General features: G+C 40.4%; 4 protein-coding genes across 5 annotated transcripts; 2 read left to right on the top strand and 2 right to left on the bottom strand.

Annotated features, from left to right (window-relative positions):
* Positions 1 to 2,566: 2,566 nt before the first annotated feature.
* On the bottom strand, positions 2,567 to 5,586 carry g6pc1a.2 (glucose-6-phosphatase catalytic subunit 1a, tandem duplicate 2). The gene is made up of 5 exons (XM_087784143.1): positions 5,313 to 5,586; positions 3,873 to 3,982; positions 3,696 to 3,816; positions 3,497 to 3,612; positions 2,567 to 3,209 (listed from the first exon to the last, which is right to left on the bottom strand). The coding sequence occupies exons 1-5, from the start codon at positions 5,543 to 5,545 to the stop codon at positions 2,707 to 2,709; spliced, it is 1,083 nt and encodes a 360-aa protein (XP_087640269.1). The 5' UTR covers positions 5,546 to 5,586; the 3' UTR covers positions 2,567 to 2,706.
* A 1,971-nt stretch (positions 5,587 to 7,557) lies between these two features.
* On the top strand, positions 7,558 to 9,838 carry g6pc1a.1 (glucose-6-phosphatase catalytic subunit 1a, tandem duplicate 1). The gene is made up of 5 exons (XM_087782824.1): positions 7,558 to 7,775; positions 7,832 to 7,941; positions 8,044 to 8,149; positions 8,207 to 8,322; positions 8,597 to 9,838. The coding sequence occupies exons 1-5, from the start codon at positions 7,558 to 7,560 to the stop codon at positions 9,091 to 9,093; spliced, it is 1,047 nt and encodes a 348-aa protein (XP_087638950.1). The 3' UTR covers positions 9,094 to 9,838.
* A 1,485-nt stretch (positions 9,839 to 11,323) lies between these two features.
* Positions 11,324 to 15,376, bottom strand: psme3 (proteasome activator subunit 3). The gene is made up of 10 exons (XM_087782823.1): positions 15,239 to 15,376; positions 14,490 to 14,522; positions 14,346 to 14,408; positions 13,693 to 13,797; positions 13,562 to 13,610; positions 13,362 to 13,480; positions 12,919 to 13,055; positions 12,771 to 12,825; positions 11,964 to 12,050; positions 11,324 to 11,621 (listed from the first exon to the last, which is right to left on the bottom strand). Exons 1-10 carry the CDS (start codon positions 15,278 to 15,280, stop codon positions 11,541 to 11,543), a joined length of 771 nt encoding a protein of 256 aa, XP_087638949.1. The 5' UTR covers positions 15,281 to 15,376; the 3' UTR covers positions 11,324 to 11,540.
* A 527-nt stretch (positions 15,377 to 15,903) lies between these two features.
* nbr1a (NBR1 autophagy cargo receptor a) lies at positions 15,904 to 26,928 on the top strand. 2 transcript variants are annotated; one of them, XM_087784148.1, is made up of 22 exons: positions 15,904 to 16,134; positions 16,438 to 16,500; positions 16,583 to 16,601; positions 17,301 to 17,323; positions 17,486 to 17,668; positions 18,197 to 18,271; positions 18,344 to 18,567; positions 18,639 to 18,758; positions 19,603 to 19,893; positions 20,209 to 20,362; positions 20,620 to 20,868; positions 22,616 to 22,738; positions 22,804 to 22,879; positions 22,992 to 23,102; positions 23,182 to 23,361; positions 23,451 to 23,588; positions 23,866 to 24,026; positions 24,089 to 24,477; positions 25,088 to 25,167; positions 25,238 to 25,325; positions 25,429 to 25,528; positions 25,849 to 26,928. In XM_087784148.1, the coding sequence occupies exons 1-22, from the start codon at positions 16,033 to 16,035 to the stop codon at positions 26,035 to 26,037; spliced, it is 3,138 nt and encodes a 1,045-aa protein (XP_087640274.1). In that variant the 5' UTR covers positions 15,904 to 16,032; the 3' UTR covers positions 26,038 to 26,928. The 2 variants fall into 2 exon arrangements, with proteins under 2 accessions (XP_087640274.1, XP_087640273.1); XM_087784147.1 differs by having other exon boundaries at positions 23,448 to 23,588.
* Positions 26,929 to 27,422: the final 494 nt, after the last annotated feature.

The following is a 27,422-nucleotide window of genomic DNA, read 5'->3' as shown; positions in this document are numbered from 1 at the left end:
GGCGTTTGTTCTTCTTGGTTTGAAGACTTTGTTACTGTCTGGTCTTTTTTATTCACACCTTGTCCTCATGAGTTTTAGTTTATGGTCTGTTCAATGTTACAAGGCTCTTTCTGACTTTATAATATTTAATTATAAACCCTGCACAACTTTTAAAGGACCCCATAAATATAAACAATAATAATAATGCGGATTCAGCAGAATGTTTATTCAATCATCCTTATATGTTTTTTGTTGAGGTCGTGTTTCACATATCGTCCTGATCGCTGACGTTTATGTTGACATTTGTCTAATTGATCCTCCATCGTTAAACTGAGAAATATATCATTAATATTATTATTTGTATTACTATCAAGCAGGGCTGCAGCAAACCATATAATAATAATCAATCGATTATTATCTTGCTTGACTAATCAATTTTTAAAAAAGGAAATATCTTGAACCGCAATAACGTAGAAGTCTTTTTTATACCTAAGACGTTGATTAATTCGAGTAAACGTGTTCGGGAACATTTCTATCGATGATTAAAAACAATATAAACCAAGTTCACTCTGGGTAGTATGACGTCTCCACCAGTAGGGGGCGACCTTTCGACACGAGCGCAAATGCACGGACCTCTTTCAATGAGAATATCAATTCATAACCTGGTAAAGATTGCAAGGATGTCAATCAATGTTTGTTTGTTTTAAAAAATGAGGAAGTGTAGTGTCTGAAAAACTAAGTCCCAAAAGACTAATGAAATAAATACTAAAAACTATTTCGAACATTGATAAATAAAATACAAATACTGTGATATAACGTTACTCTCCATGCATATGGAGTCAAGTATTTAATATTTCCCTGTTTTAAACATTAAAATAAAGCAGGTATCACATTGTTGTTACAACAAAGCTTCACATTTTCTTAATTTATTTGAGTTTAATTGCCAGAAAATGTATAAATTCATTATTGTCACCATCCAACTTAATGTTTAACTACTGAACGTTTGATTCCAACAGAGATAAACTGATATTTAACATATGTCTGTGTCAGGGTTGATGTGCCCTTGAGCAATACGTATGTTGGACCCACATTTGAGGGGAGGCTGGTGTTTGTTGTTGAGCAGCACATATAGACATGTGACGCCAGCATGTACGTCACAAGCTTGACCCTGAGATTTGGTTTTGAGTTAATGATTCTTCAGGATCCATACGGTCTGGGGTTGAAAACCTCACAACAACACATCCTCAGGGTCGGAAAGAAAAAAGGTCGAGTGACGATATCACTTGGAGTGACGCCGCTGCTGGGGTTTAAAATCCCGAATAATGGTGACTATAGCAACACGTGCACGCACGCTACACGCTCACGTGCACGGAGAAATGTGTGTCATGTCTTCCACCTGAACCTCGGTTCTCTCCTCTGCTGCCTGGAAACTCTTCTCTCCTCTTTCTCTGAGATGGAAACACCGATGAACAGAAATATTTCCCTTTCACACATAAATATTTTTTATTTTTTAGTTATTATATACAACTTTTTTTTTTTACCTATACCTATATTTAGGTATTTCAATTAATTTAGATATTTGATATAAACTGTATATAAATAAGTTAGTGAGTCTGTTTGTGTCTGTCTGATTGTTAAAGCATTGAATATTCACAGTTTCGACTTAATTCTAACCATTTATAAAACATTATACATAAGAGAATATCTTCATAATTTCATCTTATTGAGCTTATTTTACATTTAAAGGGAACAGAAGATCCCTGTTAAATTAAAATATGTCCAATTTGAATTTTATTTATTTATTACATTTGAATAAGAAATATTTCTATATTAATTCTATAATTTCCTGTAATTATAAAGCATATAATCCACCTGCATTACTCTATTTTCTCCTCACCGTCTGTCTTTTTGGATTCTTGGGTTTGCAAATGTAGTTTTTACCTGGTATTTCAGTTAGTTTGAAATATATATGAATCACTCTAAGATCAAACCTGTGAATATTAAAATATATATCTATTTTATTATTATATCTTATTAGTGAATACATCCTTACAATTTAACAGCTTGATCAAACTGCTAATTTTGATTTATATTCTTTTCACTTTATAATTATAATAATATTTTTTATTTTTAAAGTAATAAATGGAATTTAAAAATAAACAATAATAATGAAACAATAATAATAACAAACCATTTTGTCTTAGTGGTGATGTAAATAAAGTTAAAGCCACAAAGATTAAACGTAAACTACAGCTGCTAAGAAGCTAAAGGCTAAGCTAACAGACCGATCGATCCCCACCTTCACAATGGGGGTCAATTCATTGACGCACAAGATTGACGAGCTGTCTGCCCTTAACAATCGCTCTTTATATTTGCACTTTGTCATCCCTTGCACTTTATCTAATGTAACGTATGTGCTAAAGTGAAACATGCCTCATCTAATTTTTTCAAATATGCCGTGACAACAATGAGAAGAAGGAAAAGTTTTATGTACAAATGTATTCAAATCAACATTTATAAACATTGAACAATAAAAAGTCTCTATAAAAAAAAGAGTTTTGAAAAAAAAAACAAAAGGTACAAAACTGTCACACATCACATCAACAGGTCTGAGGTGGTCGTAAGTTCTGCTGGACCTTCTGGCACAATAAAGTTCTGGTCCTGATGATGGTTTAGCTCCACAAATGTGTCACACCTGAGTTGAGTTCCTGGTCACGTGTTTTCTTCTTACGCCGCCTTCTTGCTGTGCAGCCCGAGCGCGCCCCTCACGCAGTACGGGATGATGCTGACGGTGACCAGCGGCACGGTGGCGCTCTTGCAGAAGGAGAGCAGGTAGAAGAGGGCGAAGTTGTGGGTGGGAGGCTTGAAGGAGTCAAAGAGGTGCAGCAGAACCAGCGTGCAGACCAGGCAAACCGCCTTCACCTTCTTGCTGCTGCTCTTCTTGCTCTCCGTGTACAGCGGGGAGTGAAGACCCAGGCCCAGGCCGAATAGAGTTCCCATGTTACGTAGCAGACTGGCGAAGGGCGTGCTGTCCAGATGGACCCACGCCGAGTTCACGCACCACTTTTGGGCTTTCTCCAGGGTCCAAAGGAGGTCCACGCCCAGAGCCTTGAGCAGCAGGTAGAAGCCCACGGCGAAGGAGGTCAAGAAGAGAGTGGTGTAGAAGTACTTCTTCATGCTGGCGTTGTAGATCCACTGGGTCCTGTTGAAGGCCTCGGCCACCAGTATCCCTGAAGAAGGACACACTTGGTGTTAGCTTAGCATTAGCCTCATATCAAGCATCAGCTTTTTTGAGGTCTGAGACTATAAATCAACAGGTGTTTGGAATCTTAGGGAAGCAATGGAGACAAAAAAGGGCAGAGAGCGAAAAGATATTTTCGCAGGTGGGGAAGTTATCAACTCAAGGACTCACAGAGACCAACTGAGTGAGAACTCAGACCTTATGGAGATCTTAACAAGAACATCAAGACATCTTTAGACGTCTCTTTTAACATCCTGTCCTCATTAAGATACTGACCTGTTATGACACCAGCGACGACCTGGTGAGGAAAGTGTGCGGCAATGAAGACCCTCGACAAGCAGACGCACACCTGGACGGCCCAGAAGAGCGTCCACAGCACCATCCTCAGATACCTGTTGACAGGATATCCAGGGTTATTTATTACCTTCAGAACATCTGCCAGTGAATGATTGAACCCGCTCGGGATTTGTCTCACTTGGAATGATTGTTGTTTTTCCTGCCTCCATGCTTCTTCTTGGTGGCGATGAAGACCAGGATGGAGGTCACTAGGGTGTAGTAGACCCCTGCCGCTCCCATGGCGTGACCCGAGGGACTTCCTAAAGAACAACATGGTTAGAAAGAGTGACGGCACAAGGGGTCGAGTATGTCTCACCTGGTCCTGTCTCACAGGTCATGGGGTACTGTTCGATGTGAGGACGAGGACCGTCTGCGTAATACGGCGTCTCGTGGACCCACCAGTACGGCCTCTCGCCGAACAGAATCCTGTAGAGCAACGCAGGTCATTTGGTGTCATGTGACCAACTTTCTAAAGAGAAATGACTGTTGACGTAAGTGACTGATACGTGTGGGTCAAATCAGAGGTACGTACCCCAGGGGTATAACTACAATTGTATATAGCCCAGAGGTATAACTACAATTGTATATAGCCCAGAGGTATAACTACAATTGTATATAGCCCAGAAGTATAACTACAATTGTTATTAGCCCAGAGGTATAACTACAATTATATATAACCCAGAGGTATAACCACAATTGTATTTAGCCCAGAGGTATGACTAGAATTGTACTTAGCCCAGAGGTATAACTACAATTGTATATAGAACAGAGGTTTAACTACAATTGTATTTTGCCCAGAGGTATGACTACAATTGTATTTAGCCCAGAGGTATAACTACGATTGTATTTAGCCCAGAGGTACGACTACAATTGTATTTAGCCCAGAGATATAACTACGGTTGTATTAAGCCCAGAGGTATAACCACAATTATATTTAGCCCAGAGGTACGACTACAATTGTATTTAGCCCAGAGGTATAACTACAATTGTATTTAGCCCAGAGGTATAACTACAATTGTTAGTAAGTAAGTAAGTCATTTTTATTTATATAGCGCTTTTCCAGACCAGGGTCACAAAGCGTTTAAACAAGCCCAGAGGTATAACTACAATTGTTTTTAGCCCAGAGGTATTACTACAATTGTATTTAGCCCAGAGGTATAACTACAATTGTTTTTAGCCCAGAGGTATTACTACAATTGTATTTAGCCCAGAGGTATAACTACAATTGTATTTAGCCCAGAGGTATTACTACAATTGTATTTAGCCCAGAGGTATAACTACAATTGTATTCAGCCCAGAGGTATAACTACAATTGTATTCAGCCCAGAGGTATAACTACGATTGTATATAGGGTAACAGAGATCGAGGCGATGAAAGACAAGACCCAAACTGTCAAAAATGCCATAACTACTGGTCAAGAAACCAGGTTCTTTGGTTTAGGAGGACTAAGAGAGGAATCAAAAGATCAACTAACAAATCTAAGGAGAGGAGACCAACATAATAACCTAAAGGGTTTAACATCATCCAACCATCTATTCCCAAACAACAGTACCAATATAAGGTCCTACACCACAAATACATGGAGATACAAGAACAGTTGTATCGGTTTTCATTCATACGGTAGAGGATTCAAAAGTCTATTCAAACTGAGTTTGTCCGTCTTATCAAGCAAATAATACACATGAGGTTGACCTTAGATAGTTTGATGCCACTCAGATATTGGGTTCAACGAATGCCAAATGAAAGTGGAACTCACCACTTGAAGACCAAGTTGAGCCAGTCCCCGATCACGGCCACCCAGATCAGCTTGATGCCCACGGACGCCCTCAGGTGGAACCACAGGGGGAAGAAAATGAAGAAGGTGTTCCTCAGGTCGGCAGCCCAGGACACCCACAGAAACAGACCCTTGGCGTCATGATAGTGACTCTGCAGGTAGTGAGTGCTGCTGACCCCGAAGCCCTGCAGGACGTCCATGACCGAGTCCATCATCTCGATGCCCAGTGTGTGTGTGTGTGTGTGTGTGAGTGAGAGTGTTGCTATCAGCTGGTTGTTTTTATACCTGCGCAGCCCACCATCCCGACGCATGTCCACGCTGATCTTTGGACCTTGGACGTGTGCAGTAAAACTGCGAGGAGTTTGGGAGGTTTGTCACACAAACAAGCGGGAGAGGAGATAGCAGCTATCAGTGTCCCCGTACGCAAGAACCGTCCCCACCAATCACTGCTGTCGTCATCCCACCAATCACAGGCCGGCTCTTAATCCAACATCTACTGTACTCACGGTGTGACGTGAAGAGACGCAGTCGACTGAGCGACGATAATGAGCCAATGATGTGTGTCTCAGGTTCATAAAGGAAACCACAAAAAAAGTACAGACAAATATTTGAATACATGTTGAAGCAGAAGTTTTGACATATATGTGAAGTACTGACACTTTTTCTCTTCATGTGACCATGAAAGTACTCAAGGCTGGTTATATACATGGTGACATAGTAACAGTTTGTAGTAGCAGTTCATAGTAGCAGTTCATGGTAGCAGTTCATAGTGGCAGTTCATGGTAGCAGTTCATAGTAGCAGTTCATGGTAGCAGTTCATAGTAGCAGTTTATAGTAGCAGTTCATAATAGCAGTTCATAATAGCAGTTCACAATAGCAGTTCATGGTAGCAGTTCATGGTAGCAGTTCATAGTAGCAGTTCATGGTAGCAGTTCATAGTAGCAGTTTATAGTACAAGTTCATAGTAGCAGTCCATAGTAGCAGTTCATAGTAGCAGTTCATAATAGCAGTTCATAATAGCAGTTCATGGTAGCAGTTCATGGTAGCAGTTCATGGTAGCAGTTCATAGTAGCAGTTTATAGTACAAGTTCATAGTAGCAGTTCATAGTAGCACTTCATGGTAGCAGTTCATAGTAGCATTTCATGGTAGCAGTTCAAAGTAGCAGTTCATAGTAGCAGTTCATAGTAGCAGTTCAAAGTAGCAGTTCATAGTAGCAGTTCATAGTAGCAGTTCAAAGTAGCAGTTCATAGTAGCAGTTCATAGTAGCAGTTCATAGTTGCAGTTCATGGTAGCAGTTCATAGTTGCAGTTCATGGTAGCAGTTCATAGTAGCAGTTCATAGTAGCAGTTCATAGTTGCAGTTCATGGTAGCAGTTCATAGTTGCAGTTCATGGTAGCAGTTCATAGTAGCAGTTCATAGTAGCAGTTCATAGTAGCAGTTCATAGTAGCAGTTCATAGTAGCAGTTCATAGTAACAGTTCATAGTAACAGTCTTCACGTGTGGTCGAGCAGTTACATAACTTCTGGTCTGTGAATATTCAGTCAGTGGATCTGAGGCTTCATGATCCATTCATTTGTTACATAAGTGATCGACCATTAAATGATTCAATGATGGTGTGAGAAGAAAAACATATTTTTCACGTGACAATCGTTTTTAACCTGATATCAGAGTTTTAACTTGTATTGTTATTGCCTCTGTTTATAGTCACGTATAGTTATTTAAAAAATGATTCGAATATTATGGGTTATTGGCGTGGTAGAATAGCTGTTGTTCTATTGTTTATTTTGTGTGTTTTCTTATTTCATTCTTTTATTATGAACTGACTGCCAAAAAATGTGTTGGCAGTAAAAGTTTCTGAATCTGATGATTGTGATTTTATTTGGTGCAACACATTTTTAGTTTGCTGTGTGTTGTTGTTGTTGTTTACCTTATGATGACCTCGTCTTTCACCGCCTCTCATACATCACACTAATATATGTAATATTATGATGTGTTAACATCATGATATACACAGAAATGCGTAAAAGTATTATAAGTGTTCTCTGCAACCACCGTGTTCTTTTTTTAAATTCAGAGTGTGGGTTCAAAGGGGGCCTGAGGGTGAGAGGTAACCTGTCTGCACCAGGCCAAAAACAAACGATTGGACCAGCCTTGAGTAAAGTCCAGATGGGTTGAAACAGGGGCAGAGAGAGGGAACCAGACATTCATAGACATTCATGTGACATCATGGATCTTCTGCACAGCTGGGGCGTCGAATTGGCGGTTCACCTCCAGAGCAAGTACGGCAGATACGAGGCGTTCTTCGGTTTCGCTTCGAACGTGGCTGATCTGCACACCGCCTTCTTCTGGTTCTTCCCAGTATGGTTCCACCTGAGGCGGAGCACGAGTCTGCGCCTCGTCTGGGTGGCCGTCATCGGGGACTGGCTCAACCTGCTCCTCAAATGGTACCAAAGACCCGCGGCGGGAATGTTAGCGTTGAGCTCTGAAGGTTCTGTTGCAGGGTTCTGTTCGGGGAGAGGCCGTACTGGTGGGTTCATGAGACCCGCTTTTATGGGGCGGAGCGAGCTCCGTCGCTGAAGCAGTTCCCCATCACATGTGAAACTGGACCAGGTACTGTTCAAGGACTGAAGGAGTCACGATCCTGATCCATCACTAAAATGCTGCCAAGAACAAGAAATACAATCCAAACAGTGCCTCTATCTGTCCGTGCAGGAAGTCCGTCGGGTCACGCCATGGGGGCGGCAGGGGTCTGGTACGTGATGGTCACCGGCGTGCTGGCGATGGCGGCGGAGAAACAGTGTCCTCCTGTCCTCTATAGGTGTGTGACATCTTGACGAGTGTGTGAGAAGAACGTTGTCAAAGCCCGTTTCTATAGGTTCCTGTGGACGGTTCTGTGGACGCTGATGTCCTTGGTGGGACTGGGGGTGTGCATCGCCAGGGTCTACGTGGCGGCACATTTCCCGCACCAGGTCGTGGCCGGCATGATGACAGGTAGAGAAGTCTGACTATTGTCTTTTCATTCTTGGAGGTCAAATCTATCTTCGATCTCTCCGTGTTTGTCCTTCATTGAATCCTTTTCTTCAACATCTTATTAACTTCTGATCCATCTTAACATCTTCATAGGTCTTGATACGTCATAATAAAACAAACATGAATCTTCGATCTTGAGAAGACACTCGTCGGGCCCCCGGGGCCCCCATCAAATAACGCAGCTTCCTGTTGGTTATTCAAACGATCCGGGCCGATGCATTTCCTGTCTCCTCAGGACTGGGAGTGGCGCATGTTGTTTCCGGGATGAAGTGGATCTTCAGCGCCAACCTGAGGACGTACGTTTCCACCGTGCTCTCCTTGAGCGTCTTCACCGTGGGCTTCTATCTGCTGCTGGAGGCGGTGGGCGTGGACCTGCTGTGGACCATCCCAAAAGCCCAGAGGTGGTGCGCCGAGCCCGGTTGGGTCCACTTCGATACCACGCCCTTCGCCAGCTTCACCCGCAACATGGGGGTTCTTTTCGGGCTCGGCGTGGGAACGCGGTTCCGATGCGGCGCGAAGAACCCGAACATCACTTTCAAGACGTGTTGTATCTTCAGCTCCTTCCTGCTTCTTCGGCTGCTGGACACTTGGACCATCTCGGCTGAAAACCTCACCTTCTACTACACTTTATCTTTCGCTAAAAGTTCTCTCGCTCTGATCATTCCAACCATCCTGGTCCCGTGTGGGCTCCAGGTGGTTATGGATGGACAGACGGACAAAAAGAAGTTGTGATTTTGAGCCACCAAAAATCCAATGCTGTGTCTCAAATCGCATACTTGCGTACTCAAAGTTAGTATTTTTAGTGCGTAAGTGCGTCTCAATTCTTAGTATGCGTAATGTAGTGCGCCATGCACACTAAATTGGTGTACTAAAACGCCCACAAAACTGAGTATGGTTCGATGGACACTATCTACCCTAAACGGCTGCCATCTTAGTAACGGAAGTTACGTCATATATATATATATATAAATATATATATATTCATATACTTACATCGTTAAATAGAAGTAGAAGAAGAAGCTCTCGCGTCATTTCCGGTTAGTGCGTAGCGACATTGTTTGATTTGAGACATACTATCTGTGGAGAATTTGCGTACTAGTTAGTATGTACACTATCCTGATGCATACTAACTTCTAGTATACTAAGAGAAGTATTCGATTTGAGACCCAGCACAAGATGACCTCAAATATCACAATAGAAAAGTCGTTTGTTATTTAGATTTGGATTTTAAGCTGTTAATGTTCATTGAATTACAGAGTTTCATTCATTTTTGTTGTTGTAAAATATATACAATTCAGTAAATGCACTGACATTGATAGAGGCTATATGCTAAGCTAACTATGCTAACCTATAGCAAAATACAATTCCATTGACTTTTATGAGGCGGAAACTCAAAATAATTCCAAATCATTTATTTCAGCACTTAAATGGAAACCGTAGTTGTTGGATAAAAATAAAAAATAAAAAATAGACGTTTGATCGTCATTTTATTGTTATGGTGCCATTTCAAACAAATGAATTAAACTAAAAATTATTATTTAAGTTGTTTGTGCTCTTCCTGTTTTCTGGGAAAGTCTCCTGCTGATACTGATTAATTCGTGGCTCAGGAACACATATTAAATATTAACCCGAGCATGCCCCGCTCACTCTCCGGGCCCACATACTGACACTGTCATGGAAGCAGTCAAAGGTGAGAGATGGACGCCGGCGACACGTGTTTCCCAAACAACAGAGAGCTCGAGAAGGATGTTTGTCACTCGTGTCAATGAAATGGCAACAACATCACACCATATATTCCTCGTTTAAATCAGGTTTAATTAATAAAAAGCTACAACTAATACTCGTTCCTACATTTTGGTACAATCTGAAGACCAGAGGAGAAACAGGTGTGTATTGAAAAATAAACTATAGTGAACGAAATCCTAATAAATCACAAACTCCTTTAGATAAAACTAGCATTATCTTTTTGGAAATAAAGTTTGAACTAAGATTTTTCAAATGGCTGAAGATTTTAATAATCAACATCATATTTGACAGATTTCCTGAATCTTCAACGAGCAGGTCCAGCCTCACAGACCGTTATGTAACGTGGCGTTTCCACAGGTTGCAAAGATAGATATTGCAAATCTCAGCAGAGAGCAACAAGCTGAGGAACCACAAAGTGACATAATCAGTGTGACGTTTCCGCCGGGACAATCTTATCTCTCTTCTGTGTAACACCACTGGGACCCTTATCTGGTGAGTCCATATCTGGATTGTTTTGCTGATGCTGGAGGTCACATGAAACACACTCCTATGGGCATTTTATTGTGACTAAATTAATTGTCTAACGAAAGTGAAATGTTCACCAAAATCTAACTTTTTAATCCCTTAATCCGGAACGATCAATTAAAAAAGAAAATTGTGTTTTTAAGGTAATGATATACTTTGAGTTGATGTAAATGACAAGGAAATCCCTAATGTAATAAGAATGAAGGTGTATTATTTAATCAAATAAACAAGAGTAAAACTATTGTACCACTAGCCTTTAAAACATTTAGCAGATTAAATGATAGTTTAGCTTTTATACACTATAGTTTAAGATTATTTAGTTTGTGTACATATATTTTTTTTACAATTAAATGAAATACTGGAATATCTTATATCATAGATATCTTTAAGAACTAAAAAGGAAAGGTATTACTATTACAAGTACAACTTTTTTTATTGTGGGCTTGTCTTCACACATCTAACGTTTTATCAGAAATGTCGACGTTATCAATTATTCTTTCCTTCACGTAACCGGTTGTTTCAATCTAATAAATCTCCCCGCACTGACACCGTGTGGCCACTGTAGGCACTGCAGAGGAAATGAAAATAGATCGGTTAAAGTTTATCGTCAAGTCTGTTGTCTTTGTGTCAGAAAGTCACTACTGTGATCGAATCCTTCTAAATAAAAAAAAAACGAGATTTCATGAAGATATGTGGACAGAATGTTTAATTAAAATTAAAAAATACAATTCACTGTCATTAATGAAGCATCTCTCCGCTGATCACCCCCACGTGTGTCTCGAGGGCTTAAAACAACATATTTTACAATTAAAATGAAAATAACGGGTCTTTCTACGCAGGTGATTGTACTGAAGTATGTGGAGCCATCTTAGAGGACGATGACGGGGGGTGTGAAGGCCGGCTGAAGATCAGTACAAGGCGTCGGCGTTACTGCTGCGAGGCCTTTTGATCTTCTCAATGTTCTTCAGGATCATGTCGTGTAACGTTACCTGCGCGAAGGAACAAACACAGGTGAGACAGCAGCCAAACTCTACTGCATCGAGGACTACAGATGGAAATTAGCTTTGTGCTAAATCTGGTGCAGCCATCTTGTTAATGTAGCTGCACATTGTATTTTTAAATAAACTGAAACTGAAGTGCAAAAAGGGAGACGTAGAGCCAATAGGAGTAAGTAAGTAAGTAAGGGTTATTTGTAAAGCGGAGTGTAACAATGTATAACTAAACACAAGGCTTGGATGTAGAGAATGAAATGATCAGCTGTGTCTCATCTCGAAATCTAGTTATAACATGATTCTCTCACGGATGTAAAGAGGAGGTGAAACGTTACATACGTATTGATTTCTGAGCTCTGAGACGATGATCTTCAGACTGATGTATTCCTTCTCGTCGATCTCTGTGACTGTGCGCCGATAGTCCTCCTGAAGACACAAAAACAGTTTTAGATAGAAGTAGTGCTCAAGATTGATATGATGGTTTATAGCTCCCCCAGTGTCAGAAAAGTGTAACTGCAATGTCACAGAACCCCTTTGGTAACATACAGTAAGTACATTTGTTTACTAGATGAGAGGACCTGACCCACTGTCACATGACACACAGACTCTACAGGCATGTTGTCCAGTGAAAAAGTCTTCTTCTCCAAGATGCAGTAAGTTCCTCACCATGACCATGTTTTAAACTTTTTACTTTATAAAGTCCTCCCCTGTCTGAAATCTCGACAAATTAGAAGTTATGGGAGCAGAGTCCTATTATGACGTAATAATGACTTCTCTCACGCCCCACTTTGTTTATACGAGTCCCTTGGTGGGGGCGACTTCTGGGATTAATGACACACAATGATAAACCTTGATGTTTGACCAATTACAGCAGAGTGGGTGTGGTTATGGTAAACAAGACCATCTCAAAAGGGTTTTCAGTGGGCGGGGCTTAAGCACATTTTCTAATGTAAATATTTCAATGAAAAGACAGTTTTGTACAAACAGACACATACTGATGACACAATAGAGTCCAACATACATTTAAGACACACTTAAACCAACACATTAGTTGCGCTTTAAAGAAAATAAGACCATCATTTTGTGTTGAGCGGCTTTAAGACCTTCTATGAGAGAAGTCAAAGAGAGAAGAATTGAAAAACCTACCACATGTGGATATTTGGCTATTTTAGAAACCAGCTTTGCCCTTGTGATGTAGTATCTACAAAACAAAAAGTTTTAAAACATTAATAGATCAATAAGACAGAAAATGTAAACTTGACTTGTGTTGTCATTGTGCTGCAGCACTACACACCTAGATATCTGGTCGAGGTAAGACGCCGCCTCTCCTTCAACTGTCCTCAGCTCTGCTACCGTCTCCTCCTGGATAGACACGCCAAAGTTGTTGCCGTCCTCTATCCTGGGGATGAGCAGCTGAACCCACATCTTCACCTGCGGAGGAAACCATGGTGGCTAACATTTTAGCAGCGGCAACAATTGACAGAAGAGAGCTAGAGAAGTGAGGCTATAATCAACACAAGAGCATGTATGAAGTTGACAATATTGTTTCATTGGATTTTGATTTAATTCAGGTGCAAATATGCTAATCTAATGAAAACCGTCTCATTAATCTGCATAAAGCTAGTTTGCAGACACAAGCAGGAGCTCAGATGAGAGCAGACATCAATGTGGTTATGGCAGACATCTTGAAACACCTGGTTATGAGTAAACATTGAAGACAACGTGACAGAAACTCACCGTGTTGCATTTTTCTATGAGTGTCCTGATCTCTGGCTTGACCTTCTCAATCAGGTCAACAAGGTTTTCATTGCTCTTCATCATCCCTCCAGGCATGACGAAGATCTTGGTGCCGGTCACTGTAGGACAAGAGAACACAGTTTCATTTCTGTTGAAGCGGCTGGAAGAAGGAGTAAATGCAGCGATGGTTATCAGCTCACCCTTGTCATCTCCACTACCGTCCTCCAACTTCCTTTTTTTGGCATTTTGCTGTCAGAGAATTTAAAACATAATTAATATTTTTTTCTCATTTCTTAGTGTTTAACAGAAAAGATTAAGGGCAGAATCTCACCGCATCTATACCATCATGGAGGTTAGAGAGAAGGATTGGGTCTGGCACTGTCAGGTTTATCTCTGAGTGGATCTCCTTCAGTTCACTGATGTTTATGATCGGATCCTGGAGGAAGACCATATCAAATTATCATTTATGTGCAGATATTTGTTGTATTTCCATGTTCAATATCAAAAAAATGACAGGGATGATGAAGGAGGACTTCATGCAGGCTGGAACCTTTTCCCTAGAGAGAGCGAGATGTCTAGAAGGAGCTCAGACAGCTCAGCAGCAAATACTTTCAGCAACCTGCCTGGGTAGTCATCAGGCCCAGTAGCTTTCCTGGGGTTTAACCTTGACAATAACTTTTCTCACTACAGCAAGTGTCACCTTCAGGGTCTCCTGTGCAGCTTTTAGCTTCCCTAAAAAAACTGCCAGTTTTCCTCTCTTGTTTACATGAGCATCCTGATCCATGGTTTATCAGTTTTACCATGAGGATATAAAAAGCAATTACCACAAAACCACAGAGTACAGTGTTTTTACTCTGTGTCTAACCAGAAAGGTTAAACATACACTGCAAAAAACTAAAAAAACAAGATAATACTTTTCAGCAGCTCCTTCATTTTAAGACAAAACGAAAGCACCAAATATAGCAATGATCGGTTCCTACAAACCTTCAAAAAGTGATCTAGTTCCAATAACTTCTTTGGGAAAAAAGATGCGACTAGTTCCTCTGCCTGAAATTAAAACCAAATAAAATTATTATCATTCAATTTATAAAGGTGAAGCACTTTTTAATTAAAATAAATGGTATTCACCTCTGCAGTTATACGTTCCCGAAATGCGTCAACCTGTGAATCAAATTTAAACATTAGATGTGGAACAAATAAGAATGCAGAAACACACATTTTAAGGTCCCTGTAGCTTTTTTATTCATTTTTTTAGGACTTACATTTCCAAAAATAGTATTGAACTTGGTAGAAGATTTGCCCAGTATGTTATTAAAACCACTAATAATGGGTTATTTCAACTAAAGTTCCAACGAGACAGCTACAATACGTATTACGGTCACTTAACGGAATAGAAGCATTTCCTATTTTATCAATTTATTTACTTGCGTAAATAATACGATTGATCCTACGTTTGTTCATTTTCCTTCTGACGTGAACAAACAGAAACTCTGATAAATATGAAGGACCTGTGTATGGATGAAAGCACCAAGATGTGACAGTGATAGTGAACTTAACAGTTACTCGCATGTGAGATGACACCGGCTGATGTACACTGTAGGGCCTGATGCTGAACATGTGGTACTCCAAGTAAACTCAACAAATGCCGTAAAAAACACATTTATTTCACTTAAGTAACATGAGCTTGTGTGTTAGAACACACCGATCCACCCATGACCCGTCATTCGTGTGACGGTCTGAAGTGCGTCTCCGCTGAGCGGGAAACAAGCCGGTGACCAGCGTTAGCTTAGCATCAGCTCACTATGCTAAAGTGTGGCTCGAATGCTAACAAACAAAGTCGTTAAACTTGCCAGTGATCGTATGAGTGGAAAACGTACCTTGGTTTTAATTTCATTGTCCACCTTGAGGAGTGAAGACATTTTATGTTGTCAAGAACGAATCTTCTAAACGCATTAAAATGATAAACGTGTGGCACACTGTGTTGGTAAGCCACACTTCTTCACTAGCTTAAGTTGTTGCTGTATTCAGGCTTCAAGCGCTTAGCGCCACCTAGTGTTAAATAATAATATATCGATTGTATGATTGATAATCCTTTATTCTTCCTACATTTGAGTTGACACGGCATTAAAAAAAGATTAAACATACATAAGGTAAGGTAAAACTTTATTGATCCCTTAGGAGGGGATTTATTTCATGCACATTACATTAAGACATATAGTAGATAAAACAACATGAGTCTGGCCATTTTTTAGCTCAAATTGATAATAGTTTTATTATATACATTTTATTATATATATATATATATATCACTTCATGAGAGCACATAAACATATATATACAGTGTATTATTATGTTTATCTGCTCTCATGAAGTGATATCTTTGACACTTTAAATAGCTTTAACCAGTGCTTTGTTAATAATGATTAGATTATTCACGATATTCCTCATTTTAGCATATGTCTTTATTATTGTGTCATATCGTTCTTGAGAATTCCTCCAAGGGTTCATGATGACGTCAAAAAGCCTAAAGGTTCGCAGTGCGCAGGCGCGGTGTCGTCACTGTATTTTTCCTCGACGCAGCTGACGATGTAAACAAGAAAAGACGGTTCAAGGCTGAAGAAAACCGGTGTCGCCGCCAATGATCCATCATATTTGACATCTCACACCAGACATGGGGCTCCCCGTGACGATCAAAGTGAATTTCCGGGGGAACGTCAAGCGGTTCCTGGCCCAGGATGTGGACAAGCTGGAGTGGGAGTCCGTGGAAGCCTGGGTAAGCTGGCGCAGTTCGCTGCCATGTAGGCCCAGACCTGGCCTAGACTCGTAAACAACAGCAGACCACCTGAAGGACAGGCGATAGTTTCATCACAAATCGGCCTAAAGCGTCGATACGTGTTACTAAACGTGGATATCTGTCTGAAATCTTCATTGTTGGCTTTTTGAAACGAGTAAACGATCATTTCCTGGTGCCAGCCTGGGCAAGATAACATCCACGTGACAGAGGTGGTGATGTCACAACAGAAGGTTATACAGCATTTGTTCGAACATGACGGACTTGCTTTGACCTGCTTTACAGATTAAAGCGTCGTTTGGAATCAACCATTTCCAAGTAAAGTACTTTGACGAAGACAATGAAGAGGTACAGACACTAAAGTCATTCTGCACATTTTATGATTTCTTTGGAAACGATTCTTAAATCTTGCTTTTGTCACTTGTTTCAGATATGCATTAATAGCCAAGGTAAGACAATTTCATTTTGAGTTAGTCCAATGTGCTTCTATTTGTATGTTGTCAATGTTTTGATTCTATTTACTAGAGAGATATTGAGTCATTCATCTAGACTTGTAGCTTCTGTTTGTGTCATGTCTACTGCATCAACCTAAAGAACTGAATTGCTATGAATTACATACTGCATTTTTAATGTCACTATATTTATATATATTGCTGTGTCTAATTGGAAAAAAAACAATTTCCCGAAGGAGACCTCCTAAGGGATCAATAAAGTTCTACCTAACCTATTTTTATATATATACATGTATATATATATATATATATATATATATATATACATGTATATATATTTAGTTATTTATTCCCATAAATGTTTTAAGCATAACTTCACATTTGAAAATCTAGATTCATGCCCATTCCATAGTATCACATAACACCATGTAATGCTTGTTCTCTTTTTTTGGTGACATATCAGAATCAGACAGTCAGATTATAATCAGAATGACACTGAGGACATTTTTATGATGGTAAAGCATTGAATGTTGACAATAAGTCTATGCATTACCCTTGTAGACCTTACTGTGTTATTGTTATTCTTTAGCTGAGCAAAATAACATACACCATTCTAGTCGCATGTTATGAACTTGTGAATATTGAATACAAACACAAATTAACTGTATTCTAACTGTTGCCTTTAATAATTTTCAGATGAATATGAAGAAGCCATAAAGGTAAGAGTGTTAAATATTTAACCTGTTAAATAATTTCAAAGAACCAACTGGGATAACTAATGTTACATGACATATTCTTTTTTTTAAATAATGCCCAACTATTGTTTGCATTTCACATATTTTTGAAGGAGCGTCTGATCTTGTGTGTTTGTTTTGTAACAGAGTGCAGAGAAGCAGGGGAACCAGTTACACATGAACGTGTACAAGATGAAGGGCCAGGCCTGCGGCGGCCCGCTGAAGACTGAGGTCAAAGAGTTGAAGGGAGATCTTCGACCAGCTCCGCCTTATCCTTCTCGCGTTAAAACCGTGGACAAAGGCACGCAGGTCACGCCGGAGAGAGAAGCTGTAAGCACACAATTTACGTCAGGAGACGTGCATTACATCACGACCTCTCCCTGTTTATCTATTGTTCCTTAATACACACTATGACAGATGAATGAAGACATAATGCATCAACACACAATATTTGAATCTGAAGGTACAAAGGCAACAACACCTGGGTTGTATTTATTTTACTCTTGTACTTTCATAATGTACTTCTACAACTCCCACAACCAGTCCCATGATGCACTGCAGCAAATTTAAATTTCTGTCAAAACTTGAAACTAACATGGTCTAAGTCAAAACATGTCAAACCATTGAGGCTGTATTTTTGGTTGTAGTTTTGACAGCTTCTACAAAAAATAAATAGATTTTGGTCTATAAAACAAGCTAGGATTAAAAAGTAGACAAAGAGTTTTAGGCGATGATTAAACGTCATTAATATAAATCGCAAACATGAGTTCAGAATAAATCGCTAATGATTTCTTCATTTCTTTTTGCTCAAATGTCTAACATGATGAAAGATAAAATGTACACGCATGTATCTTACAGGTTCCCCTAAAGGACACTAAGAGTAAACCAGAAGATGAACCTCCTCCAATGTGGTTCCGATCATACATGGAAAAGGTACCAGTTATAGTCCTAGAGTGACCTTTGACCTCTGATCAACAAACCTAACATGACATTTTTCTACCTCAGTTTAAAGACGAGGTGGTTAAGGAGGTGGTGGAAAGAATGTGCAGCGACTTTTCAGGCCAGTGCTGCACACACAAATCTCCGGATGTGCTCAGTGAGGCGGGCGGAGCGACCAGTGGTCCAGTGGGGCCCAGACCAGGTCCGTCCACCTCCAACGGATCTCTGGGCTACACTCCCAACTGCAGCAGTTGCAACAAACTCACCTCGGAAGGAGCTTACAAGTGCAGGTATTTGTTGAATGTTTTATTCAAGAAGGTTGTGACTCAGTCTAACTTCAAACTGACCTTTCTCTTGTCAGTGTGTGTCCATCCTGCATTCTATGTGAGATGTGTAGACACAGCCATGACCCCAGTCACAACCTGATCAGAACCAAAACACCTCTGTCCATTCCTGAGCATGGCATGTCTGGAGAATTAAGGTAAACATCAACTATGTAGATGGTTTCAAATGCTTTTGATATTTTAGTTAGTTCTCAAACGGCAATAACAACGTCTTCATATGGTGTCAGGAATCCCAGATTATAGATGTCACAAATTTAATACCAAAACTTTTGCTTTCCCCCCCAAAAAATGATTATTGTTAGTGGGAGTGTCAATGTTTACGTTGCACATGTAGTCGAGGCTTGTAACCAACGTGCATACGGTTACACACAGTTGTGCTATATAAGAACTAGCGTTTACTTCATTCAAACATCTCCTAATCCCATTACATCAAAGCCCTTCCAGTAGTTATCAGACACAAAATATGTATTCTTGTAGCACCACTTGAAATGGGTACTAAATTATAGCCAAAACAATATATAGTAAGTAAGTAATTTTTATTTATATAGCGCTTTTCCAGACCAGGGTCACAAAGCGCCTAAACAATCAAAACAATATTCAATAAAGTATTTTAAAGATCAAGATAAAACTGATAACACAACATATAGATGAATCAAATAGCGTTTTTTACTGTATTATCAGAATCAGAAACTTTTATTGCGAGTGTTTTAAGGGCATTGTATTTAATTGTGGTGGCAGTACAGAATAAAAGAATGAAATAATTGTATGACTCACAGAATATTACTACTAAACCGTACTATATTTAATCAGTAACTGAAGCACATTTTAAACCCTGTATAAAAATTATCACAAGAAAAAAAAGTGTAAACGGTTATTGATTTTATTACGGTTATTATTTGTAACTGTTTACTCAAGTTGCCACCCTTGCATTGACTGTACATTTTGGAACATGAACTTATGATCTACAACATCCTAAACCAGGTTTGCAAGGCGAGGAGACCGAACGGTGCGAAAGGCAGAGCGACAGAGACTCAAAGCCGAGAGGCGGCAGTTGAGAGCCGAGGTGAAGGAGATCAAAAAGAAGCTGCGGCTGGAGAAGCGAGGCCTGCAGTGGAGTGGACCGACTACCTCAGCCAGAGCCAACATGGCCTCTGCCTCCACCCAGGCTCCGGCCCTGCCCCCTTCAGCCGCATCAGAGTCGGCCTCAGGTCCTGCCGCGGCTCAAGGTTCCGTCCCTGCCCCGGCCCCAGATCCCCAGGCCTCCAGTCCAGAGTAAGCCAGGAAGAGTGTCCAAAACTGCTGGGTCCTTCAAACCCAGCATGGATGCGAAAAAAGTTTTTTTTCCAAGAAATCAGAAATCTTTGTAATCTAGTCTGTATGAGTGTGTCGCTGGCTGCTCTGGGGTCAAAATGTTGGAACTACCTCAGTGTGAAAACTGCTGCTGCTGCTTCATAGATTTTCTAAGAAAAATGCTTTTGAGCTGCCAGAAAAAATCTGGGGTCCTGCTTTTTTGATTAGTAGACTACAAAAGAGATGTGATGAGAAACCAGGGCTATTTTCAACAATGCTCTGTACACTTGAAACTAGGGGTCCTGGGGTCTCGTCTTTGGTGCCCACTATGGCTGCCTTGTTTCTGGATGAAAATCTGCCAGACGGCACACATCTGGAACCCGATACCAAGTTCATCAAATATTGGAAGATGAGGAATTCGGGGACAATCAGCTGGACCTCAGAGACAAAGGTACCCCTATCACCGCCGAGAGGACAGTCTTTGCCCCCATCCTGCTTTACTTCCACTCCGTCTTCTCCTCAACTCTCATAGTCCACTTTCTCTCCAGCTAAGATTCCAAGCTTAGTTCTCCTCCCTGAGCCGTCTTATTTTCTCTCAGTCAAACTGTGTGTGTGTATGTTTGAGAGAGACACTTGTGTTTTGGATGTCGTCTTTTTTCGCATGTGTATTCCTATTTTGTGTTTTTGTATGTGTGTGTGTGCATCCAGCTAGTGTTCATGTGGGGGAGCCTCGGCCTGGCGTCTGAGGAGAGGAGGGAAGTGCCAGTTCCCCTGCTGCTGCCCGGACAAGTGGGGGTGGTCAGTGTGTCTTTCGTGGCCCCCGTGATGGAGGGCACGTACACGTCACACTGGCGGCTGGCACACTGCGGCTGCCAGTTTGGACCGCGGGTCTGGTGCAGCATCGTGGTTGACCCCGGCAACAGCCACAGCTCACTCCAGCATCAAAGCAAGCGTCTGGTAGGTGTGATCCACTTTTTGTGTCAAGATTATATAGTGCACGACACTTTTTGAGTTGTGCCACTTTAGAAATGCAAAATTGTTGAAAAGGTTAGGTAGAACTTATTGAAATTGTTTTTTTCCAATTAGACACAGCAATACAGCAATTATTCATAAAAAATAAAATAAAATAAGAACAAGAAAAAAGAGAAAGAAAGAGAAAGAACAAGATGATACAATCTAAGTCTAAAGATAAAGAACATTAATCAAAGAAAAACCACAAAGACAAAGGATACAAAGATTAACACAGAACAGAACATCATGATACTTTTAATCCACTCCTGCCTCCGAACTCAGAATTGTACAATTTAATAGCACGAGGAATGAATGAGTCCTTGAGTCTATTCGTTTTGCATCATGGGGGGAGAATTCATGCTCCATCTGCTTCTCTGCTCACTGATGACAGTGTTCAGAGGATGACTGTCTTCATCCATGATGGACAGTAGTTTGTCAAGTTATCTCCTCTCAGCAACTGTCACCAGTGAGTCTAGTCCATGCCAACCACAGAGCCAGCCTTTCTCTGTCCAACCTGTTGACACTCCTCTTGGACACATTCCCACCCCAACACACCACAGCATAGAACAGGACAGTGGCCACCACAGACTGGTAGAACATGCAGACACTTTTAACGGACAGTGGCAGCTCTGTTCTTTAATGAGTTGTGCCACTTTTTAAACCTGTGATTGGTTAGAAATGCAAAGTTCACTAGTTGAAAAGGTTAGGTTAGGTAGAACTTTATTGATTGAATTGTTTTATTCCAATTAGACACAGCAATACAGCAATTATTCATAAAAATAAAAATAAAATAAGAGCAAAAACAAAAGACAAATAAAGAGAAAGAACAAGATGATACAATCTAAGTCTAAAGATAAAGAACATTAATCAAAGAAAAATAACAAAGACAAAGGATACAAAGATTAACTTAGAACAGAACATAATGATACTTTCACTCCACTCCTGCCCCCAAACTCAGAATTTTACAATCTAATAACCCGAGGAATGAATCAGTCTATTAGTGTTGCATCATGGGAGGACCATTCGTGCTCCATCTGCTTCTCTGCTCACTGATGACAGTGTTCAGAGGATGACTGTCATCATCTATGATGGACAGTAGAACATGCAGACACTTTTAACTGATGGTGGCAGCTCTGTTTTTTACTTTTGAGAAATGCAAAGTTGACTATTTGAAAAGACTAGAATGGCATTTTTTTAATTTAAATGTGTGATTTTTTTTTTTAGTTGTTACTGTTAATATATTCAATTTTAATGTGTACGTATGTGTAGTATGTATAATTCATTTACAATGACATACTTACCGTTGTTATTATGTCATGGCATAATAATAACACATCATTTATTGTTTCATATTTTGATTTAGTAACTTATTTATTTTAAACACATTTAGGCACCATAATATTTATTACTTTTTCGTTGTCTGCCCCTCACAACAGTATGGAACGCATCCCGAGGTAATGATGGAAAAAATGTTCACATGGAAAGGAACAATTAGGGCGATCTGGTATTTTATGTCACATGGTCAAACTACTATTGTAGGAGACGATGCTGGGGACAGACAGGTGGCGGATTATCTATAAACTGGGAACATTTTGACTCCCTCAGAGGATCAGGTTTAAACCCCTGATGTTTCTTCTGATATGAATCTGTCAAGGAAGGGATGATGAATGTTTTCAATCTCTTTGTCTCACAGGAGCAGTTGAAGACACTTGAGAAGGAGAAGGAGAAGGAGGTCAGATCCACCACAGGCCTGACTATTCCCGATCTTACCCACGAAGACTTCTACTTCCCCTCTGTTGACTTGCTGACGGCACAGGTCGGTTAACGCTTTGTTTGGGAGAAAATAAACAATATTTTCTAAACCTTCTCTCCGTCTCTCAGGATCTCTTGTCTTTTGAATTACTGGACATAAACATCGTGCAGGAGCTGGAGAAGGTTCCTCACAACACACCAGTCGGTAAGTTATCTCAAAAACCATCAGGCTGTTTACATCCAGCAGGATAGCATGGTCACATGTCATGACAATACTTTTCAACAGTAATTTTTAAGTTTAATTTTCTACCATGCAGATTTGACCCCCTGCATATCCCCACTGCCCCAGGATGCGTCAGTCTTGGATAGAACCTTCAGTTCTCAGATGAAAGACAACACGGATGTGGCAGGAGTGCGGAAACTATTCGGTAAAATAGTTAAAATCCTTAGGAGGCTATTATGTATTAAACGTGTTCTGAATTTGGCTGACCTTTTTATGGTCTGCAGGGGTCAAACTGAACCAGCAGAGGGAGCTGTTGGAGCCTGTCACTCAGGAGGAGGAGAGAGACGAGGAGATCAGTGGGGCGCAGTTTCTCTGCGAGACCATCATGCGCTCCCTCACCTTGGAAGAAGCACCTGACCACAGACCTGTGCGTCGTCTCCACAACAACTGCCACAAGCCACATGGTGATTCTCCGTCCCAGTGACACGTCTTGTTCTTGTAAACAGACTCTTGGTGTGTAATGTTGACTCTTGTGTTTCTGTCTCATCAGCAGTGGTCTCGCGAGGCCTCAGCTTCTCCACGGAGAAACCAGGAGTGGCTATAAGAGTGGAGGAGGCACAGGTGGAGAATTTGATCAGGCCTGTGCCGATCATCTCGGTCCTGAGCACATCAGAGGAGCAGACCAGGCCAGGTGAGAGTGGTTTACAACTGGTGTACAACTATGATAATATCTTTTTAGGTAGATTTACTTTTGTAACTTGAGCAGTACGTGATATATTTTAAGCATAGATACACTTTAACACATGTTAACTCAATACATGTTTAAAATTTTCTCTATTGGTCATTTCTGTAGGGCAAAGGGAATAGTATTGTCAGAAATCATTTTGTACAATTCACTTTCAATCGAATTGAATCGTGGCAGGTAAACAAGGACTTGAGTCATCTTCTCACCTCTCTCTCGTTCAAAGATTCGGCTCCACAGCTGGAGCTGGAGGTCAACCAAACGGCTTCCAGCTCACATCGCATCGATGAAGACGAGGAAGTGAATATGATAGTGATGGAGGCAGCAGAAGAGAGAACGTGTGAGGAGGAGAAGGAGAGTGAAACAAAAGTAGACGACTGGGATGAGGTAATTGCTGTCTGCTTCTGTGTATGTGAAGCTTACTCAAGCATGTTCTCTCGTCCTCTCAGGTCAGCAGTCAGACCTCCTCTGTGTCCTCCTGCGAGGATTACATCATCGTCCTTCCAGACTGCTTTGACACGAGCCGGCCACTAGGGGACTCCATGTACAGCTCTGCCTTGACACACCCACTGGCTGCTGAGACCGGCGCCCAGGCTGAAGTGGAGCAGGAGAGGGAGGAGGGCGACGACGCTGGGACGGACAGGGAGACGGAGGAGCGAGAAGAGGCTGATCTGGAGGAAGCTTCACCAATAGTTTGGTCTCCTCCAGACCCTGAGATCAACAACAGTGTTACTCAGATGCTGTGTGCATCGCAGAACCTGGACGCAACGACTCTCACTCCTGAAGTTGTTCCACCTCCTGAACATGTAGAGACCCCGCCCACCATCTACTCTCCCAGGTTGGATTTCTGTGCACCATTGTCCCATAACATATATTTTTTACATTTTATTTTTCAGTTTTTTAGTAATAAAACAAAATACATGCTTTTATCTAGTAACATAATAATGTGTGGACAATATAGCATAATACAAATACAAACAACAATGTGTTGTACTTTTAGATCCAATTTTCTAATTAATGATTTATATATAAAGTCAAGAAAAGGTTGCCACACTTTTTAATTTTTTTTAATTCTGAGCAATTCAAGTATTTCAAATTGTATCACTTATGTTCAAGTGTGTTAGCAAATTCAAATCTCTAAGGCCTTCTTTCAAATATATATATATTTTTTGCAATAATACACCAATAACAAAATTCTTGAGTCTTAAGAAAACCTTCTATGTTTCATTTGAAAATGTCATATATGATAAAAATAGATTTCAAAAATAATCTAGTTCTCAGCATGTTTTTCCAGTTATTTAACCACAATGAGTAGTTGATATGCCTTTCAAGACATATAATTCAAATCAAATTAAGTTAATAAATAATGAATAAAAATAAGTATTTATTTTATTCTTTCTATCAAGTAAGAAGTTAATTGTTTTCTTTGTGTTATTGCATCTACTCAGATCTGAGGCACTGTACCTGGCAGAAGACCCCAGCCCTGAGCCGCGTGAAACCCTAGAACCACAACAAGTCCAGCTCAACGGTGAGTTAAAAAAAGAAAAGATATGTAAAACATGTATTTATTCATATATGTATATGTCTTTTCCTTGCAGTATCATCTGGACTATCCAGGTACGCAGGCTCTTCCTCCAGTGCCTTTGTGACCTACAACCCTAGACCCTGCAACGCCCTTCAGCCAAGGTGAAACACAACAACACCTCTCCTCACATGTTTCTTTCATTTTTTAAAGTTTATTCTTGTTCTCAACTCTAACTTTTTTCTGTATTTTTGATGGGGGAACCAGGGGACAAGGAGGCATCACAGAGGGTCTTGTTAAAGGAGCTCTCTCTGTAGCAGCATCAGCCTACAAGGCTCTGTTTACTGGACCAAATTGTTCAATACAGGTAAAATGAAATGGATTGGTTGATAGACATTTAATCTTTTGACGTTGAGTAAATGTGAGGAGTTGCCACAGCAGTTCACAAAAAATGTATAAACATACATACATGTTATATTAGCACATAAAGTACAAATATTAAGAGTAATACGATCAATAAAATGATAATAAACAAATAAAGTAATAATAATTATATCGACCACAATAAACAGTAGATTTAAAAACACTCATTAAAACATTACATTTTTTAAATTAAACAATAATAAATGTGTTGCTAGACAAAATCATAGGACACCACACATTTCTTGATGCGACTTGTGTTTTCAGCGAGGCATCGACCCGGCCACCCGACAGGACCCCTCACTGATGGCGATGCTACTGGAGATGGGCTTCAGAGACCAGCGTTTGAACCAGCGCCTGCTGCGCAAGCACAGCTTCAGCCTGCTGCACACGGTCAACGAGCTGGTCCAGATCGCAGAGGACGGTCAGAACCGAGCTGTGGACATGCAGCACTAGACGAAGGACTTGTGTGTGTGTGTGTGTGTGACCGGATGTTGAGAGTTGAATCATAGAAGGTTCTTTCATGATTCTTGTCCTTGCTGTTTTAAGAGAGTGATTTTTTTTTTTAATTGTTAGGACCAAGTGTGATGGTAGTGCAATGTCAGTAAAAAAGAAAAGCATTTATCGATTAGAGACATATATTCATGAAACGGCTTTTGCCTGCTTCAAATTCAAGTTTGACATGTCGTTTTTTTTTCGGGTTTACCTTTCCTGCCTTGTTTACCTGGAGCTTGAATCGGAGCATAAGCTATGTCTGGCTTCTAGAACTTTGGCATCATGTGTTTATAGCTGCTCCGTCTGGCCGAGCTGGACCAATATACGTGTATTACTATCAAATGTCATGACGCTATAAAAAGCCAGCAGCTCTGTGGATTCTTCTGACCTTCTCCAACTATCCTGATTCTCGTAGTTAATTCTGCCTAAACAATGCAATCCCTTTCCTGTATCTGAGTACTGTTATTTTTCGATGTTGAATGTATCAAAAATGTCTGCGATCGAATCACCACTCAGACACAGATGTTTACTGCTGTAAAGACAAAGCACCTGCATGACAGGTAGATGCATAGAGCAGCGTCCCCCTTGTGATTTCTTTTTTTTTTTAGCACTGGATCAATCCAGACTATCAACAACTGCACATTCCTCACTGGAGTCTCATGATTCTTTTTCTGTGAAAACACACGCAAATACTCTGATCAAGTCTGGAACAATTTGTTTTATTTGAGGTTTTCTTTGAGTCGATCGATTCTCCAGAGAAGTCAGACTATAATCTGCTGTGCTTGTCCAATCCTTCAGTGTACACAGGATCGCTCTTCTACTGTCAATCCATCAATAAATATTTGCACATTATTGTTTTTCTCGTCTCTCGGATGATTGATTTGTTATGTTTTCACCCCGTTTAGGATTGTTACACTACAACTTATACTTTAGATTGTGTTGTAAGATCAATCTTCTTCCTTTTTTCTTTTTTTTTTTACAGAAACCTCATCTTCTGATCTCCCAGAATGTGGATTCAAATTGTGCAGAGAAGCAACAACCCTATTAAAAAACAGCCAGAGGAAAAAACACTTTCTTTATATTCTTTGTTTCTCGACTCATTTTGTATCTAGGCGAAGGTAGTTCTGTCTTCTGCCTCACACTCACAACATATAGATCGCATGAGTCGCCAAGAACCTGGATGTGCGCTGAGAAAATGATCATTTATTATGTTTTATATTGTTATTTAGTTACATTTCTGTCTTCAACATCCTCTGAACACTGTCATCAGTGAGCAGAGAAGCAGAATGAGTGTACGAATGCTCCTTCCCAGGTGCAAAACAAATAGACTCAAGGACTCATTCATT

The sequence above is a fragment of the Callionymus lyra genome, chromosome 2 (genome assembly GCF_982586985.1).
Source record: "Callionymus lyra chromosome 2, fCalLyr1.hap1.1, whole genome shotgun sequence".
NCBI classification, from domain to species: domain Eukaryota; kingdom Metazoa; phylum Chordata; class Actinopteri; order Syngnathiformes; family Callionymidae; genus Callionymus; species Callionymus lyra.
This window is presented reverse-complemented; position numbering and strand designations above follow the sequence as displayed.

Excerpts from the sequence above, each read along its gene's own strand:
- g6pc1a.2 (XM_087784143.1), bottom strand. The coding sequence starts at position 5,545 with ATGATGGACTCGGTCATGGACGTCCTGCAGGGCTTCGGGGTCAGCAGC. Across the intron at positions 3,983-5,312 it reads CTCAACTTGGTCTTCAAGTG|GATTCTGTTCGGCGAGAGGC; the intron begins GTGAGTTCCACT and ends GTTGCTCTACAG. Across the intron at positions 3,613-3,695 it reads AAAAACAACAATCATTCCAA|GTATCTGAGGATGGTGCTGT; the intron begins GTGAGACAAATC and ends TCCTGTCAACAG.
- g6pc1a.1 (XM_087782824.1), top strand. The coding sequence starts at position 7,558 with ATGGATCTTCTGCACAGCTGGGGCGTCGAATTGGCGGTTCACCTCCAG. Across the intron at positions 7,776-7,831 it reads CTCAACCTGCTCCTCAAATG|GGTTCTGTTCGGGGAGAGGC; the intron begins GTACCAAAGACC and ends GTTCTGTTGCAG. Across the intron at positions 8,323-8,596 it reads CGTGGCCGGCATGATGACAG|GACTGGGAGTGGCGCATGTT; the intron begins GTAGAGAAGTCT and ends CTGTCTCCTCAG.
- psme3 (XM_087782823.1), bottom strand. The coding sequence starts at position 15,280 with ATGTCTTCACTCCTCAAGGTGGACAATGAAATTAAAACCAAG. Across the intron at positions 13,481-13,561 it reads CGGTAGTGGAGATGACAAGG|TGACCGGCACCAAGATCTTC; the intron begins GTGAGCTGATAA and ends CTTGTCCTACAG. Across the intron at positions 13,056-13,361 it reads TCATAGAAAAATGCAACACG|GTGAAGATGTGGGTTCAGCT; the intron begins GTGAGTTTCTGT and ends TTTCCTCCGCAG.
- nbr1a (XM_087784147.1), top strand. The coding sequence starts at position 16,033 with ATGGGGCTCCCCGTGACGATCAAAGTGAATTTCCGGGGGAACGTCAAG. Across the intron at positions 24,027-24,088 it reads AAGTAGACGACTGGGATGAG|GTCAGCAGTCAGACCTCCTC; the intron begins GTAATTGCTGTC and ends TCGTCCTCTCAG. Across the intron at positions 25,168-25,237 it reads ACAACAAGTCCAGCTCAACG|TATCATCTGGACTATCCAGG; the intron begins GTGAGTTAAAAA and ends TTTTCCTTGCAG.